This window comes from Bubalus bubalis, chromosome 9 (assembly GCF_019923935.1).
Source record: "Bubalus bubalis isolate 160015118507 breed Murrah chromosome 9, NDDB_SH_1, whole genome shotgun sequence".
Lineage (NCBI taxonomy): Eukaryota > Metazoa > Chordata > Mammalia > Artiodactyla > Bovidae > Bubalus > Bubalus bubalis.
Window position 1 is genome coordinate 9160628 of NC_059165.1, and position 18920 is coordinate 9179547.

The window sequence follows — 18920 nt, forward strand, 5'->3', positions numbered from 1 at the left end:
TTTACATAAAAACATATTTCATATCCTGGTAATATTCTCTTACCTCCTTTCTTTTCAGAAAAAATTTTATACCTGGGAAAGTACATTGTCTTTTCATCTTTGCTGGTTTTCATCCATTTGCTAGGTGTTTTTCACACAGAAACTATTGTCTCAGAATCTGTATACCTCGTTAAGAACAGAAAGGATTATTATTTTCTTCCCTACATAGGGGGATGGGACCTAGCATGTGATTTATTTTCCAGGTACAAAACCAGCCCGCTCTAATGGAAAAGAAAATTCCTCCCCCACCCCATGTCTTCTGATTCCCCGGCTATTTAACAATGTTCAGGTTGTTTCTCGAAGAAGGCAATGGCACCCCACTCCAGTACTCTTGCCTGGAAAATCCCATGGACAGAGGAGCTGGTGAGTGGGCTACAGTCCATGGGGTCGCAGAGTCGGACACGACTGAGTTTCTCTCTCTCTCACACACAGACACACACACGCAGTAGGACTAGCGTTCCGTCCACCCCACCCCCTGCCCCACGTGGAAGCAAAGCAGGAAGCAGCCCCGGACGTTCTCCTGGGGCAACTGCCAACCTCCGCGGGACGTTTGCCTCCTGCCCAAGGAGAAACGTTCCCCCTGAAGGCTGGGGTTGCAGGCGGCCCTGGTGGCCAACAGGTCCCCGACTTCCAGGCCCGGCACGCTTGTTTCTGGCTGAGACCAGCCACGGCCCCGGCTCAGCGCGATGCAGCGGGGCCTGGTGCAGGTGCAGCCGGAGGTGGCGCAGGCCCCGGAGCAGGTGCAGTCGCAGGCCGAGCAGGGCGCGCCCTCCGAGAGCACCGGGCCACCGGCGGCCGAGGCCGAGAAGGCCGGGCCGAAGCGCCCGCACCTCAGGATCTTCCCGGTTAGCCTCCTGAAGCTCGGTGCTTTCAGCAAACAAGGAGGCGGCCAGGCCGGGACCACGCGGCGCGGCGCCAAGACCGGACTCGGACACCGGAAAGGGAGTTTGGAGGGGCCCTGCGGCTGGAGCTGTCTGGTTTTCCCCTGGTGTCAGCGTTTTAACAACGTCCGTTGCTTCCTGATTTTCTTCTGCATTCTGGTCATTGCTCAATGTAAGCCCGCCGAGGGGGCTGCGTTGAGGAGAGCGTGTTCTGGCGCGGGCTGAAGGGGGCGCCAGAGGGCCCCCTACCCTGCGGAGGCGAGTGAGGGGCGAGGCGCCCGGGGAGGGCTGAGGGGGGCGCCAGAGGGCATAGGGCCCCCTACCCTGGCGAGGTGGGGAGGTCCCGGTGTGGTGGGGAGGCCCAGCTCCATGTGGATGAACCCGCCGGCGTTCTCCAGGAGCGTCTGGAATCAGCGCAGGTTCACAGGGCCCCGTCCTGGTTTACTTCAGCTACTCAAGCCCCAGTTTGACGTAATTCTTCCTCACAGTGGGGCCTGGCCTCCAGGTAGCTTGACGGGATGAGGGTGTCGTTGAGTCATTTCGCCAGGTGTGTTTGGTCACCAACCCGGAGAAGCTCCTTCACTCAAGGCTGAGTCACTTAGAGGATTAAAATAAGGTCGGAAAGAACGTGACCACCAGGTGGTTTCTGCTTCTACCCACAATTTTGAGACGCCCTGATGGAGCCACTTCCCTCCAGGATCTTGTTTCCTCATGTGTGAATTAAAGAGGTGGTGTGGGACCTCAGATGATATCAGAGAACCCAAACTCTAAGATGTTTAATGTTTGTCCGCACAGATGGACGAAAAATGTGAATCTGAATGCCTTTAGAGGGTCACGATGGAGAAGGAAATGGCAACCCACTCTAGTATCCTTGTCTGCAGAGTACCTCATGAGAAACGCTGGACTGGAAGAAACACAAGCTGGAATCAAGATTGCCGGGAGAAATATCAGTAACCTCAGATATGCAGATGACACCACCCTTATGGCAGAAAGTGAAGAGGAACTCAAAAGCCTCTTGATGCAAGTGAAAGTGGAGAGTGAAAAAGTTGGCTTAAAGCTCAACATTCAGAAAACGAAGATCATGGCATCCGGTCCCATCACTTCATGGGAAATAGATGGGGAAACAGTGGAAACAGTGTCAGACTATTTTTCTGGGCTCCAAAATCACTACAGATGGTGACTGCAGCCATGAAATTAAAAGACGCTTACTCCTTGGAAGGAAAGTTATGACCAACCTAGATAGCATATTCAAAAGCAGAGACATTACTTGGCCAACAAAGGTTCGTCTAGTCAAGGCTATGGTTTTTCCTGTGGTCATGTATGGAGTGAGAGTTGGACTGTGAAGAAGGCTGAGCGCCAAAGAATTGATGCTTTTGAACTGTGGTGTTGGAGAAGACTCTTGAGAGTCCCTTGAACTGCAAGGAGATCCAACCAGTCCATTCTGAAGGAGATCAGCCCTGGGATTTCTTTGGAAGGAATGATGCTAAAGCTGAAACTCCAGTACTTTGGCCACCTCATGCGAAGAGTTGACTCATTGGAAAAGACTCTGATGCTGGGAGGGATTGGGGGCAGGAGGAGAAGGGGACGACAGAGGATGAGATGGCTGGATGGCATCACTGACTCGATGGACGTGAGTCTCAGTGAACTCCGGGAGTTGGTGATGGACAGGGAGGCCTGGCGTGCTGCGATTCATGGGGTCACAAAGAGTCGGACACGACTGAGCGACTTATCTGATCTGATCTGATCTGATCCTTGTCTGGGAAATCCCGTGTACAGAGGCACCTGGCAGGCTACAGCCTTTGGGATTGCAAAGGGTTGAGCACGACTTAGCAACTAAACAATAGAGGGGGCATATATTTTCTACCTGGCCACAACACTCACCACTCCCATGATATATATATATTCTTCACAAGCCTTTTTACACTGATGATATTCAGTTCAGTTCAGTTCAGTTTCTCAGTCGTGTCCAACTCTTTGTGACCCCATGAATTGCAGCAGGGAGGCTGCCAAACATGGTCTCTTTTTGCTCTAAAATGCTGTATCTAAATAACTTCAGTAAAAAGGCTGTATGTGATAAGAACCATAGGAGAGGAACAAAGATTGATAAATAGTTGTCAATTTGTTTGTATTGAGAAATCATCAAAGACATTTCTTTGGGAAAGAAGGATTTAAATTATGCCTTGACAAATAGGTACAGTAATAGCTGGGGATGTAGAATACTTTTTGAATAAGGAAATGAATGAATGAGTGTTTTGGTAAACAAACAGATACAGGAAAGCCTTGCTTCAGAATGGTGAGTGACAAAATTGAGATCTTAACAATATCGAGTGTTCTGATACCTGACCGTTGTATATCTATTTACTTAGGTCTTCGCTCCTGCAGGTTTGCTGTAGTAATTTATTACTTTTAGGAGCCTTTTGGCAGATTCTTTAGAAGTTTTAACTACATGATCATGTCATCTGTGAATCAGGACAATTTTACTTCTTTCTTCCCAGTCTGTATGCTTTTTATTTCTTTTTCTTGCTTTCTTGCAGTGACTAGGACCTCCAGTACAGTGATCAATAGAAGTTTTGAAATAGATATTCATTTAGCTTTCCTGATTTTAGGTAGAAATCATTTAGCCTTTCACAATTAAATATATTTACTGCAGAATTTTTGTGGATACTTGTTACCGGTTTGCAGATGTTCCCTTTTATTTTTAGTTAGTTGGGAATTTTTTTTATCATCAATGGTGTTGAATTTTATCAAGTGTTTTTTTCCTGTATCAATTGAGGCCGTCATATTTATTTATTTATTCTACTAACATTATATATTGTGTTTTTTTATTTTTGGATGTTTAATCAACCTTGTATTCCTGGGATAAACCCTTATTGCTATCTTATTTTCTTTTTTTTCTAGATTGCTGGATTCAGTTTGTGAAAATTTCGCTAAAAATTTTTTTTTAATGAGGATATCGGTTTGTAGTTTTCTTGGAATGTTTTTGCTTGTCTTTAGTATCAGGTTATACTGGCTTCATTAAATTTGAATGCATTCCTTTCTCTTATTTTTTTCTGAAAGAGTTTATGTAAGATTGGGTGCCTACCTGAGTCTTTCAGAATCAATTTGTCAATTGATTGCCTCTCAGTTCCAAACATCCATTTTGCCTACTCTGTGAAAATGGACCTGGGCCCTCTAAATTCCACCCCCCACCCCCAAGCTGTAACAGTGTTCAACTTTGGCAGTAGGAGGTACTGGAGAGCCACTGCACAGGAAATATTGCTTCTTGGTTCCAGGGTGTTTGCTTGGCGAGCCTCTGCAGTGTGTACAGCTTTCTCTATCATCCGGCTCCTGCGTGTTTGCATCTTCTCTGGTATCCCTCTCCTGTAGTACATGGTGGCCAGAAGCCCTCAGTGGCTGGCAGCTCCCTCTGGCATCCCTCGTGAAGAGATCTCCCCAGCACATAGAAGGAGACCTACCACAAAGTTTTAGAGTATAGATTTCCTGCTAGTTTTGTTAGCATGGCATCACAGTGACTTCTTGGTCATTCAGTAAGCCACAGCTGTGCCCTATTCACAAGGTCTGGCTTTTAGCCCTTGAATGCTCTCTCTCAGTCCTAAGGGAAGTGACTGTTCCTCATACTGGATGTTTCTATATTGGCTCAGATGGTAAAGCGTCTGTCTACAATGCGGGAGACGTGGGTTTGATCCCTGGGTTGGGAAGATTCCCTGGAGAAGGAAATGGCAACCCACTCCAGTACTCTTGCCTAGAAAATCCCATGGACAGAGGAGCCTGGTGCAGGCTATTGTCCATAAGGTCACAAAGAGTCGGACACGACTGAGCGACTTCACTTCACTTCACTTTACTTGTAACTACCTAATGCCTTGTTTTGCAAATCCCCCATTATAGCTAATGATTCTTTATGTTAAACTTTTCTTGTTCAGATTACTGTGCGGTTTCTCTCTTCTGGTCGGATGCAGAATAGTATGGAATTGGTATCAGGAGTAGTGCCAGAAGATATATATTCATAAGCTGGAATTTTAGGGTTGGTTTTTTTGGGCCTTTAATCTTGAGTGAAATGCTGAGCTCTTTGCCAGTGGAAAATGGGTAGTAGTTCTTGGCATGTGGTGGTATCATAATTAATCAAGGTATCACCTGTGCTTGACTGGGATAAAATTCCAGGTGAAGCATGTACCTTGAAAGCTGAGTGGATGCTATAGTTTACCTTATGGTAGTAATGATGACTGTAAGGACCCAGGTGTTGGATGGAATGTTTTGAGTGCCCTTTGGGAATACCAGACCACCTGACCTGCCTCTTGAGAAACCTGTACGCAGGTCAGGAAGCAACAGTTAAAACTGGACATGGAACAACAGACTGGTTCCAAATAAACGAGTATGTCAAGGCTATATATTGTCATCCTGCTTATTTAACTTCTATGTAGAGTACATCATGAGAAACGCTGGGCTGGAGGAAGCACAAGCTGGAATCAAGATTGCCGGGAGAAATATCAATAACCCCAGATATGCAGATAACACCACCCTTATGTCAGAAAGTGAAGAAAAACTAAAGAGCTTCTTGATGAAAGTGAAAGAGGAGAGTTAAAAAGTTGGCTCAACGTTCAGAAAAACAAAATCATGGCATCTGGTCCCATCACTTCATGGGAAATAGATGGGGAAACAGTGGAAACAGTGTTAGACTTTATTTTGGGGGCCTCCAAAATAACTGCAGATGGTGATTGCAGCCATGACTTTAAAAGATGCTTACTCCTTGGAAGGAAAGTTATGACCAACCTAGATAGCATATTAAAAAGCAGAGACATTAGTTTGTCAACAAAGGTCTGTCTAGTCAAGGCTATGGTTTTTCCAGTAGTCATGTGATGGATGTGAGAGTTGGACTATAAAACTGAGCACCGAAGAATTGATGCTTTTGAACTGTGGTGTTGGAGAAGACTCTTGAGAGCCCCTTGGACTGCAAGGAGATCCAACCAGTCCATCCTAGAGGAGATCAGTCCTGGGTGTTCACTGGAAGGACTGATGTTGAAGCTGAAGCTCCAATACTTTGGCCACCTGATGTGAAGAGCTGACTCTTTTGAAAAGACCCTGATGCTGGGAAAGATTGAGGGCAGGAGGAGAAGGGGATGACAGAGGATGAGATGGTTGGATGGCATCACCGACTCGATGGACATGAGTTTGGGTAAACTCCGGGAGTTGGTGATGGACAGGGAGGCCTGACCTGCTGCAGTTCATGGGGTCGCAGAGTTGGACATGACTGAGTGACTGAACTGAACTGAACTGAAGCACTTGTGAAGGAAAAATGACAGACTTGGGTTTGTTAACTCTCAGCTCAAGTTTTTGTCTGAAAATTTGAGGGCTCCCATGAAAGCTCTGAAATAAGCTATCACTTTTTTTAACCACATATTTCTGGAAATCAACACAAAATTAAATGTATGGGTTACTGAATTGTGATGACATTTGAATTCAAAATTTTGTCAAGTTTGCCCTGTGTCTTCCCATCTTTTATGTATCCAAGAAGAGTGTTATTTTTGCAGTCTATTCGGTTTGTTACTTAGGATATAGTGGTGACCTCTTAGCTCCTTAAACGTGGAACTGAAACTGTGTGTAAGTATTTGCCTGGACGCATGTTTTCATTTCCCTGGAATTTATAGGAGTGAAATTGCTGGATCACATGCTACCTCTGTATAGCGCAGGTGGCTGCGACGGCGCACATAGCACAGGTGGTGGTTAAATTTTTCAGTATTCTGTAGGTTTTGCATATATGTACTTCATCAATTTATGAAGTTCTCCTTCTCCTTCTCTCAAAGGAGCGTTTCATGTGTTTTTGAATCATGTTTTCATCAAGTGTTTTTATTATGAAAAGGTGTTAGATTTTGTCAAATTTTTTTCAGTTATTTTAATAAGATTTACTGCAGTAGTCACAGTTAAATGCTTAAACCTTAATGATAGTTGCTGCTAATCTTTCAAGAAAATGATTAGAGTTTAATAAACCTCAAGAAGGATATTTTGCTATACACTTCAGCAGAATTACAAAGGTAAATCATATGTTTACTCCCTGATCTCATAAATTAGAATGCTGCTTACACCCTTTTCCATCTTCTGAAATTAGATTTTGTATATATACACACACATGTTTATATAAACTGGGGGCAATGCATTTGTTCATGTGGCGTTTGTTTTTAAAATTTAGTAAGTTACAATGATTCATTTTCATATATTGAATTGAAATTAAGGAGACCTATGACTTTGGACACTTAAACTTGGTGAAATATTCAAAATAATCACAAACAGAGACAACTGATTTGAAGAACTTTGTCTTGTAAAGTATTTGTCAAAGAAAGATTTTCTAACTGAGTGTTAGGCTGAAATATTTCAGTGCAAAGATATAACTGAAGATATTCTTTATTTAGTAGTGTTTTCTTTAGCTTGTTAGATACTTACATACTTATAAAGAGTGTTTTCTCAATGAAAATATTTTTTTTTGTTGTTTGCAATGTTTCTTTTTTTTTAATTTTATTTTATTTTTAAACTTACATAATTGTATTAGTTTTGTCAAATATCAAAATGAATCCGCCACAGGTATACATACTTTGCAATAAAGAGTCATTTGGAGGCCTTAACCACTTTAAAATTTGTTAACTATTACTTTGGGCATCTCTAAAACCTCACTCAGGCTAAGTGATTCACTAGAAGGACTCAGAGAAAGATGGTATACTCATGAATATCATTTATTATAGTGAAAGTATGCAGATGGAAAATTAACAGAGGGAAAAGGCACATGAGACATGCCCAGAAGAAACCAGGCCAAGCTTCCATTGTCCATTCCCAGTGGACTCACAGGGACTCCTTAATACTTTCAGCAACACTGTATATGACAACACTTGCAAAGAGTTGCCAACCAAGGAAGCTCAACCATGTGAGCCTGGGTATTCAGGGTTTTTTTTTTTTTTTTTGAGGGGGGTGGTCTCAGACATGTACACATGCAATATCTGTGTGACTGACCTCAGCTATTCAGACTCTATTATCCCACCCCTCACACACACCAGAGAAGGCATTCACTGCAAATCATGTTGCTAACATAAAACTATCTGACCAAAATGGTACTTTGTGGCCCAAGGCCTCCAGCATATAAAAAGTACTCTTATATTGCAGAATATTCCAAGGGCTCAGAGTCCTCTCCCAGGAGCCTGCCAAAGACCAGTCCTGAAGCCAGGCCTTTTTTGTGTAACCCAGGCCTTCTGAGTTAACTCACTGCAAAGCTATAAAAGCATCTTTGTTGAATTAGTTAATCTTATAAGAACAATTAGAAATAGTTCAGTTTAGTTGCTCAGTTGTGTCCGACTCTTTGCGACTCCATGGACTACAGCAGGCCAGGCCTCCCTGTCTATCACCAACTCCTGGAGTTTACCCAAACTCATGTCCATTGAGTCAGTGATGCCATCTCATCCTCTGTAGTCCCCTTCTCCTCCTGCCTTCAGTCTTTCCCAACATCAGGGTCTTTTCAAGAGTCAGCTCTTCATATCAGGTGACCAAAGTATTGGAGCTTCAGCTTCAACATCAGTCCTTCCAATGAACACCCAGGACTGATCTCCTTTAGGATGGACTGGTTGGATCTCCTTGCAGTCCACGGGAATCCCAAGAGTCTTCTCCAACACCACAGTTCAAAAGCATCAATTCTTTGGCAGTCAGATTTCTTTATAGTCCAACTCTCACATCCATGCATGACTACTGAAAAAACCATAGCCTTGACTAGGTGGACCTTTGTTGACAAAATAATGTCTCTGCTTTTTAATATGCTATCTAGGTTGGTCATAACTTTCCTTCCAAGGAGTAAGGGTCTTTTAATGTCATGGCTGCAATCACCATCTGCAGTGATTTTGGAGCCCCCCAAAATAAAGTCAGACACTGTTTTCACTGTTTCCGCATCTATTTGCCATGAAGTGATGGGGCCAGATACCATGATCTTGGTTTTCTGAATATTGAGCTTTAAGCCAACTTTTTCACTCTCCTCTTTCAACTTTCATCAAGAAGCTTTTTAGTTCTTCTTCACTTTCTGCCATAAGGGTGGTGTTATCTGCATATCTGGGGTTATTGATATTTCTCCCGGCAATCTTGATTCAAGCTTGTGCTTCTTCCAGCCCAGCGTTTCTCATGATGTACTCTGCATATAAGTTAAATAAGCAGGGTGACAGTATACAGCCTTGATGTACTCCTATTTGGAACCAGTCCTATTTGGAACTCCTATATGGAACTCCTATTTGGTACTCCTATTTGGAACCAGTCTGTTGTTCCATGTCCAGTTCTAACTGTTGCTTCCTTACCTGCATATAGGTTTCTCAAGAGGCAGGTCAGGTGGTCTGGTATTCCCCTCTCTTGCAGAATTTTCCACAGTTTATTGTGATCCATACAGTCAACGGCTTTGGCATAGTCAATAAAGCAGAAACAGATGTTTTTCTGGAACTGTCTTGCTTTTTTGATGATCCAATAGATGTTGGCAATTTGATCTATGGCTTCTCTGCCTTTTCTAAAACCAGCTTGAACATTTGGAAGTTCACAGTTCATGTATTGTTGAAGCCTGGCTTGGAGAATTTTGAGCATTACTTTACTAGCGTGTGAGATCAGTGCAATTGTGCAGTAGTTTGAACATTCTTCGGAGAAGGCAATGGCACCCCACTCCAGTACTCTTGCCTGGAAAATCCCATGGACAGAGGAGCCTGGTAGGCTGCAATCCATGGGGTCGAGAAGAGTCGGACACGACTGAGTGACTTCACTTTCACTTTTCACTTTTCATGCATTGGAGAAGGAAATGGCAACCCACTCCAGTGTTCTTGCCTGGAGAATCCCAGGGATGGGGGAGCCTGGTGGGCTGCCGTCTATGGGGTCACACAGAGTCGGACACGACTGAAGCGACTTAGCAGCAGTAGCAGTTGAGCATTCTTTGGCATTGCCTTTCTTTGGGATTGGAATGTAAACTGGACCTTTTCCAGTCCTGTGGCCACTGATGAGTTTCCAAATTTGCTGACATATTGAATGCAGCACTTTCACAGCATCATCTTTCAGGATTTGGAATAGCTCAACTGGAATTCCATCACCTCCACTAGCTTTGTTTGTAGTGATGCTTTCTAAGGCCCACTTGACTTCACATTCCAGGATGTCTGGCTCTAGGTGAGTGATCACACCATTGTGATTATCTGGGTTGTGAAGATCTTTTTTGTACAGTTCTTTTGTGTATTCTTGCTGCCTCTTCTTAATATCTTCTGCTTCTGTTAGGTCCATACCATTTCTGTCCTTTATTGAGCCCATATTTGCATGAAATTGTTCCTTTGATATCTCTAATTTTCTTGAAGACATCTCTAGTCTTTCCCATTCTATTGTTTTCCACTATTTTTGCACTGATCTCTGAGGAAGACTTTCTTATCTCTCCTTGCTATTTTTTGGAACTTTGCATTCAAATGGGTATATCTTTCCTTTTCTCCTTTGCCTTTCACTTCTCTTCTTTTCACAGCTATTTGTAAGGCCTCCCCAGACAGCCATTTTGCTTTTTTGCATTTCTTTTTCTTGGGAGTGGTCTTGATCCCTGTCTCCTCTACAATGTCACGAACCTTCGTCCATAGTTCATCAGGCACTCTATCAGATCTAATCTCTTAAATCTATTTCTCACTTCCACTGTATAATCGTAAGGGATTTGATTTAGGTCATACCTGAATGGTCTAGTGGTTTCCCCCACTTTCTTCAATTTAAGCCTGAATTTGGCAATAAGGAGGTCATGATCTCAGCCACAGTTAGCTCCCAGTCTTGTTTTTGCTGACTGTATAGGGCTTCTCCATCTTTGGCTGCAAAGAATATAATCAATATGATTTCGGTGTTGGCCATCTGGTGGTGTCCATGTGTACAGTCTTCTCTTGTGTTGTTGGAAGACAGTGTTTGCTATGACCAGTGCATTCTCTTGGCAAAACTCTCTTAGCCTTGCCCTGCTTCATTCTGTATTCTAAGGCCAAATTTACTTGTTACTCCAGGTGTTTCTTGACTTCTTACTTTTGCATTCCAGTCCCCTATAATGAAAAGGACATCTGTTTTTGGTGTTAGTTCTAAAAGATCTTGTAGGTCTTCATAGAACTATTCAACTTCAGCTTCTTCAATGTTATTGGTTGGGGCATAGAGTTGGATTACTGTGATATTGAATGGTTTGCCTTGGAAACGAACAGAGATCAATTCTGTCATTTTTGAGATTGCATCTAAGTACTGCATTTCTGACTCTTTTGTTGACTATGAGGGCTACTCCATTTCCTCTAAGGGATTCTTGCCCACAGTTGTAGATATAATGGTCATCTGAGTTAAATTCACCCATTCCAGTCCATTTTCATTCAGTTAGAAATAAGATCACATTAAAAAACATATTCTTTGGAAAAATTACGAATTAAGGTGGCTAAGAAATCAGTTAAGGTATCTGATGTGCAACGGGAATAATATTCCTTTATCTTGTAAATATCATGATATATAAACATATTTGAAAAGGGTTTTTACTAAATTTTTGGCTTCATTAATGTAATAAAACTAGCTTGTCTATAAATGCAAAAATTATATGGCTTTTAAATGTAGTACTCCATACCAGGCATTGAGGCAGGAAAAATACAAACAAATCAACCCTCAAAGATAGGAATCCAAAAATTGGTTATCTGACCTGACTGGGCTTGAAAGTAATGAAAAAAACAGTATTTGTGCCTGTGGAAAATGGTATACTGGAAGTCAAGACATGAAGTGACTTAAAAGAGTTATTTAAAATGTTACTGGGATAAAGTTATTATTAGAGTCAAGATTTTGTCAGACCAATAGCTTCTGCAGTTAACTCCTATGGCAGTATTATTGACTGCAAAGGTTTTGGGATTGACTGTTTCTCACTTCACTGAAAAAGTTACAGAAGGAAAATGAGAATTTTAGGGCAATATTAGAAAATGTGTGAGGTTCTCTGATGGTCCTGTGAGAATTTTCCCTTTTAGCCTCATGCTGTGTATTTGGAGCAACCCTTATCCACACTTGCTGAATTACAGCATAAGTTGAATTCATAAATTCATGTGATCTCATGTGTGAGAGTTGGGACATTGATTGGAGGAGAGTGGAACCCTGAGAACTGGGCCAAAAGCATTAGTGTGGATTTCCATGAATCCAACAACTATAAACCCTGAATCCTGAACCTCCTTTCCCAGTATGGGCTACCATTCTTCTATGTCTCAAAAAAGCAATTGCTTGCTTGCAGACATTGAATTTACTTCACCTGAGTTAAGGGAATACTGATTGCTCTCTTGACCCATCCTACCTCTCATTGCTACTAGACTAATAGCTAGAATCAGATTCCAGCCTTCTTAGAATGACTAACATAAAATCTGTCATGGGAGATAATATCTTATATACCCAAAATTTGCCTGCCACTTCAGCGATGCCTCTAGGGATATGCTGATATATCAGCATATGACTGATATGCTGCAGGGCTACCTCTTCTAAAATGAAGGAAAAGTTTCTTCATTTCTACCATCTACTACTAAGAAAGAACATAATCTTTGGTGAACCTGTGGTTTTTTTGAAGGCCAAAGTATGCTACAATATAATGTTATATGTAGCAGCATAGCCCTGAAAAACAGAGGGAAAAGGAAATCTTTCCAGTGGCCAAAACATTGGAGAGTATGTCTGATTGTCTGTATTGCTTAGATACTATGCTGCCATTGTTAATGGTTTGACCATTTGGTGACTAGAAAAGTGTTGGGTAAGTAGTATGTGTCTCTGAATGGGCAAAGTTATCCTATTTGAATGGTTCACCAAAAGAAATCCATTGCAGAGGAAGCTATCAGTAATGAAGTAGATAGATAAACTATCCTGTGAATATTAATCAGCCTCTTTTCCCTGCCATTGTATGTGTTCTCAATGGGCTCATATTTATAGTGATAATTGCATTTGAGATACAGTTTATATGAGAGCTGAATGCAAGGATTTATCTTCATCAGAGCTGATCTGACTATTGCATTTTTGAGTGCCTGAATTGCCACCAGGAAAATTCAATACAATCCAGGAAATAACTTCATTCCCTAGAGAAACCAACCAGCTACCTAGAGGCAGGTTGATTATGTTGTTTGTTTAATTTCTCCCTCCTGAAATAGATGTTTAGATCTGGGTTCTTTTAGCACCACGGTTCTGCCAGAACAACTATAATTGGACTGTGCCTCATGCACCATCATAATCATCTTATGTATTATCACATTGCTTTTAATGAAGGAACTCATCTTACAGCCAAAGATGTACATCAAGACGTTCATGTTCATGGAATTCACTGGCCTTACTACACAGCTCATGAACTAGAAACCCTTAGCTTTATAGATTGGTATATTGTCCTATTAAAGACTCAGATGAGGCTTCAGCTAGGAGACAGCAATCAAAAGTTTGGGTACTATCCTAACACACACAGAAGTCGCTCAGTCATGTCCGACTCTTTGCGACCCCATGGATTGTAGCCCACCAGGCTCCTTGGTCCATGGGATTTTCCAGGCATGAATACTGGAGTGGGTTGCCATTTCCTTCTCTAGGGTACTATCCTAAAGAGGGAGGCATATACTTTATGATAGTAACCTACATATGTGTTATCTGAGACCTAGAGGAAGAAGAAAGAGTGAATAATGGAAAAAGGAAGTTATGAATTTTAACTGTGGTATATTCAGATTTAAATAAAATATGTAGCAGCTGTGCATTTTTCTCTTGTTTTATGTGTGCTGCTGCTGCTGCTACTAAGTCGTTTCAGTTGTGTCCAACTCTGTGTGACCCTATAGACGGCAGCCCACCAGGCTCCCCCGTCCCTGGGATTCTCCAGGCAAGAACACTGGAGTGGGTTGCCATTTCCTTCTCCAATGCATAAAAGTGAAAAGTGAAACTGAAGTCGCGCAGTCATGTCCGACTCTTCGCGACCCCATGGACTGCAGCCCACCAGGCTCCTCCGTCCATGGGATTTTCCAGGCAAGAGTACTGGAGTGGGGTGCCATCAACATATATACATTTGTGTGTATTTCAATTTTTAAGTTTTTCTCTTCCTCTTTCCCTTACTATTTAACAGAATAGTATTGTGGAAGAGAACTTTAGGTTGCAAAAATATTCATGAATTAGAGGAGGAACTAATGCCCTAACTCCAGAGACGGACACAGTTACTAACAGGACATTCTTTGCTTTGGCCATTATCCTCCTTGGCCACATCTAAAATGAGAGTTGAAAAATTCTTTTAGGTACAGAAAAATGTTTATATCTTGTTTCTTGCTAATTTAGGTCTGTTAAACTATGGTTCTAAGTCCGATTATGATTTCTTTTGCAGTATAGTTCCCTCACAGTTTTAGTTAGGCCTACATCTTTGTTTACTTATTTATTTACTTATACCATTTATGGAGAAGGCAATGGCACCCCACTCCAGTACTCTTACCTGGAAAATCCCATGGACAGAGGAGCCTGGTGGGCTGCAGTCCATGGGGTCGCTAAGAGTCAGACACGACTGAGCAACTTCACTTTCACTTTTCACTTTCATGCATTGGAAAAGGAAATGGCAACCCACTCCAGTGTTCTTGCCTGGAGAATCCCAGGGACGGGGGAGCCTGGTGGGCTGCCGTCTATGGGGTCACACAGAGTCGGACACGACTGAAGCGACTAAGCAGCAGCATACCATTTATACCTTGCAACTCATTTTTATATTGAAGAAATGCATTCAGGTTTGTGATTGGATTGAAGAAGGGTAAGAGTGACCTTTCTGGGGAAAGAGTGAGAACATTTTTGTTTGTAAAAATTATTATTGAGACACATTTGGCAGAAGCATGATTATGTTGCTGTTAATTTGGTATGGAAGTTTAAATATAGAAAAGAAGGGTGAAAATGTGTCCTGAGTAGTCCAGAGGGAGAGCTCTTCAAGTTGTTTGTCTGTTGCCCATAAACTCCATTGTTGCCCTTCTGGACTCTCTCCTGTTTCCAAGGGGACTGGCAGCCTGTAAACTACATTTACCAGACTTCCTTGACAGTTGGCTTCCACTTAGGTGTTGCCAGTAAGAGGCTGCGGCAGAACATTTGAAAAAGGGGCAGGGGAAGCCTTTCTCTTTTTTTCTCTCTCTATTCTGGTGATAATTTTGAGAACAGCAGCAGTACTGGATAGGTGAGGCTCCTGGATTTATGGTCAGCAGTGAATAGAGCTCCAATAGCAACAGTAGTGGAGGCTGCAGTGGTAAGGTGCTTATGAGCACTGTCTCAAGCAACTGCAAGAGCCATGGAAATAGCACGTGGCTATGAGGCAGCCAGCTTTCATAGTATTATTAGGTGTGTGGGTCCTGGCTTCCTGCAAGAGGCAGTGATTGCAGTTCCAACAGCAGCAGCAGCAGCAGCTGTTGCCACTCCAGTCACCACTCCAGTTAGTGGCATATATTTCATGAGTTTTGATTAGTAACTTTCTTCTTTTCATTCCAACAAATGTATTACTTTTGTAACCAACCCCTAGATCAATTTTTCTGTTTAAAATATTTAGTACGTTTATTTTTCCCAGTTGGATGCTGAGTTATAGAAATGTACCTATATGATACCATTTACTTAATGTTCAAAGACATAACAAATGAGACTCTAAATTGTCTAAGGATGTATATATGCATTGTCAAAAAAGGTGTTAAAATGGTTCAGAAGTGGTAAACTTCAAATATAGGATATGGATTGTGGCATGTGAGTGAAGAATGTGTTTAGGGAGTATATGTGGAGTTTCAACTATTTCGGTAAAGTTTCATTTCCTTTTCTGGATGGGATAAAAAAATGTATTCATCAGATTGTTATTTATTGTTTTTTAAATAATTGAAGCATAATACATTGAAATAAAGATGAGTACTAAGTGAAATGATTAAAAAGAACACATTCTTTAGTAAATTACTCATAAATACTGTTTAAAAATAGTTACAAGAAAAGTTCAATAGCAAATCATAGAGGTTAGGAGAAGACTCTTGAGTGTCTCTTGGACTGCAAGGAGATCCAACCAGTCCATCCTAAAGGAAATCAGTCCTGGATATTCACTGGAAGGACTGATGCTGAAGCTGAAGCTACAATACTTTGGCTACCTGATGTGAAGAACTGACTCATTGGAAAAGACCATGATGCTGAGAAAGATTGGAGGCGGGAGAAGGGGACAACAGAGGATGAGATGGTTGGATGGTATCACTGACTTGATGGACATGAGTTTAAGCAAGCTCTGGGAGTTGCTGATGGACAGGGAGCCCTGGCGTGCTGCAGTCCATGGAGTCACAGTCAGTCAGACATGAACCGAACTGAACTGAAGTCTTATTAGTATTTTGGAAAAGAAGTTATTAGGCTTTTATAGATCTGAAGCATTCAGAGTAATTTAAAATAAACTTAAATCATTGTGAATTGTTTTTTAATGATTATAATGATGATCTATTTTGTCTTTATAAAGATTATTTAATGCAGATTATTGCTTCTTTTTTTCTTTTCACATTTTAGGTGTTGTGTTTGGTCTTGTAGATCTGAGCACCGACAGTTTTAAGAAGGAAAATAATTTGAGCTTCATTGAGAATCTATTCTTGTCATTGACTTATGATATTTCATCTTGCCTGGTAGTAGTGTTTATAGCATACTATGGAGGAAAAGGAAACATACCAAGATGGATTACAGTTTCCTCCTTTTTAGTAGGATCTGGATCACTCTTATTTGCTTTTCCATACTTTGGTGTTGAAGATTCTCAAATGAATGTAGAATTTGAAGGTAAGATTTTAAAAGATACTGTCATCCATCAAATCATTATTCATTTAAACCGTTAACTCTAGGAATTTAATGTAAACAGTCATACTTGTCTGTACATTCATTCATCTGTATCTATTTATGTGATCAAGTTTACTTAGCTAATTAATGGTGGCTCCCTAATAACATATATGCCGTTCTTCCATCTTCTCATGAACACATATCCTTTCATCTAAGAGAAGGGCCTAGGAAAATGAAAGAATATTTAGGACAATATTTGGGATAATTATTTCGTGAAGTTGTTTTTCTTCTGTCAATTTTCATATATATTATAAATCTTTTGAGAAATTTTTCTTACATCTTCTACAATATATTTTAACTGATCCCTTTATTTTGACCTCAACACAAAGGCAAAGATACACACTTACACAGACGTACTCAAAAAGTCAGAACTTTTCTAGCTATTTCTACCATTTCAAAAATGGGTGCTGCCCTTTGGCATAGGGCTTTGAAAAGATAGGTGATATTTTTGCTTTCTTAATTTTTTCTGATTTATTCCACATTTTTTTAATCTACCCCCAGTAGATAAAAAACACTATTTAAAGTTTTAAAGCACTATTTTTGACATTTTTATGTCAGATTCTTTCTTATGTATAGGTGTGTAAAAGTGTTGAAATGCATTTACTCATTTGTAACCTTTAGACTGGGCTTAAGCAAGAAATGATGGAAAAGGCATGAGGATATCTTTATGCATGTGTATGTGTGTATATGTGTATATACATGTTTATGATATTTAAAAGTATGTTTATGATGTGTGTTTATGCTCTGTGCTTATAACATAAATAAATAGTTCATATTAAATATAATAATTTATGTATTAAGATATTGTTATACTATAATTCATATTATAAATAATATGTATCATATATCACTAATTTATGAAGTATATAATGTTCACATATATTTATAATCTGTATATTTACAGAATGTATATAGAATAAATACATTTATTAATTTATAGGATATATTTGTAATATCTTTATTGTATTTATAGAATAGACAGCTAATTGAATTAGACAGCTAATTTCCATAAGTCATCCATAAGTCATAATTTCCATAAGACTTATGGAAAGAAGGGAATGGAGAACATTTTGCTTCTATTTTTCCTTTAACCCTGTTCTGGTCGGAAAGGATGAAAAGTTAGGAAGCACTGCTTGAGATATTAAAAATGCTTGATGAGTCCTCAGGAGTAATGAGAGTAGATATAGTATAGTCATTCTTCCTTTGTCTTCTTTATATTATCTAGATTCTACATATTTTATTTTCTGCTTGTGAATAGGAACATGAAATTTATCTAACAAAACTCATTCAATGTGTTGACTGGGTAACCCTTTGCTTGGTATTAGAAAAACAGAAATAAAGTAAAAGAATGATCTTTGCAAGTAGAAGTGCTCATTTCATCCGTCTATCTATGTAGCTGTTTTGCCCATTTTGTTTAGAAGTTTAGTTTTTACATAACTAATTTTCTGCACTATGCCCACAATTCAGTTTACACATGTATATATTTTTAATTTCTTTATCTTCTTTCATCCTATTTTGGGGACAGTCCATCTCTTCCTCTTTTCTGAATATCTCTCCTGTTCTATTTGTTCTGTATTCCCCAGTCACCTGCCATACTTATCCTCCTGTATGACTGGTCTGAAGCTTGAAGTAGTCCATTCACCACTACCTCACACTCCCTTTCTCTGCCCCTCTACCCTGTCTCAGTTTTAAATACTCATAATAAATTGGTCTTCATCCCCTATGTCCTAATTAACATATAGAAATCATACTCCACCAAATCCTTGAGAAGTTAAAAACTAATTTTCCCCTCTAGTTCATGAAAACAGTTGTATCACACTCTGGTCTTTAGTTTCTAAATCTCTACATATAATTGAATACCTAGCATATCAATGGTTTCAGTGCATTGTCAGTTTACTAAGAACTTCCTAAATATCTCTTGTCTTGCTCTCTGATTATATCCACTAGTTCTCCTAGCTCACTCATGCAACCGAGACTTCAGTTCTCGCCTTTCATTGAAACTTTTAGTACATTGATGTCTACTTTCTGCCTTTATCAGGTTCTCCTGTTGTTACTTTCTTTCATTTGTAGCTTATTTTGTGTCACTTAATATGACATGTTAGAGTATTTCAAACACACTCTAATGATTATACTAAGCTCTCTGCCTCATTGTCCTTTCTTGTTCCTGGTCTGGAAAACTTTTGA

The 18920-nt window shown here is 40.5% G+C and overlaps 1 protein-coding gene across 1 annotated transcript in view; it reads left to right on the plus strand.

Moving 5' to 3' along the window:
• Positions 1–594: 594 nt before the first annotated feature.
• LOC102396725 (solute carrier organic anion transporter family member 6A1) overlaps positions 595–18920 on the plus strand; it is a 149605-nt gene continuing 131279 nt past the window's right edge. Inside the window, exons 1-2 of the mRNA XM_045166803.1 lie at positions 595–1092; positions 16419–16679. Coding sequence (XP_045022738.1) covers positions 726–1092; positions 16419–16679 — 628 coding nt within the window. The 5' untranslated portion in view covers positions 595–725. The remainder of the gene's footprint in view (positions 1093–16418; positions 16680–18920) is intronic.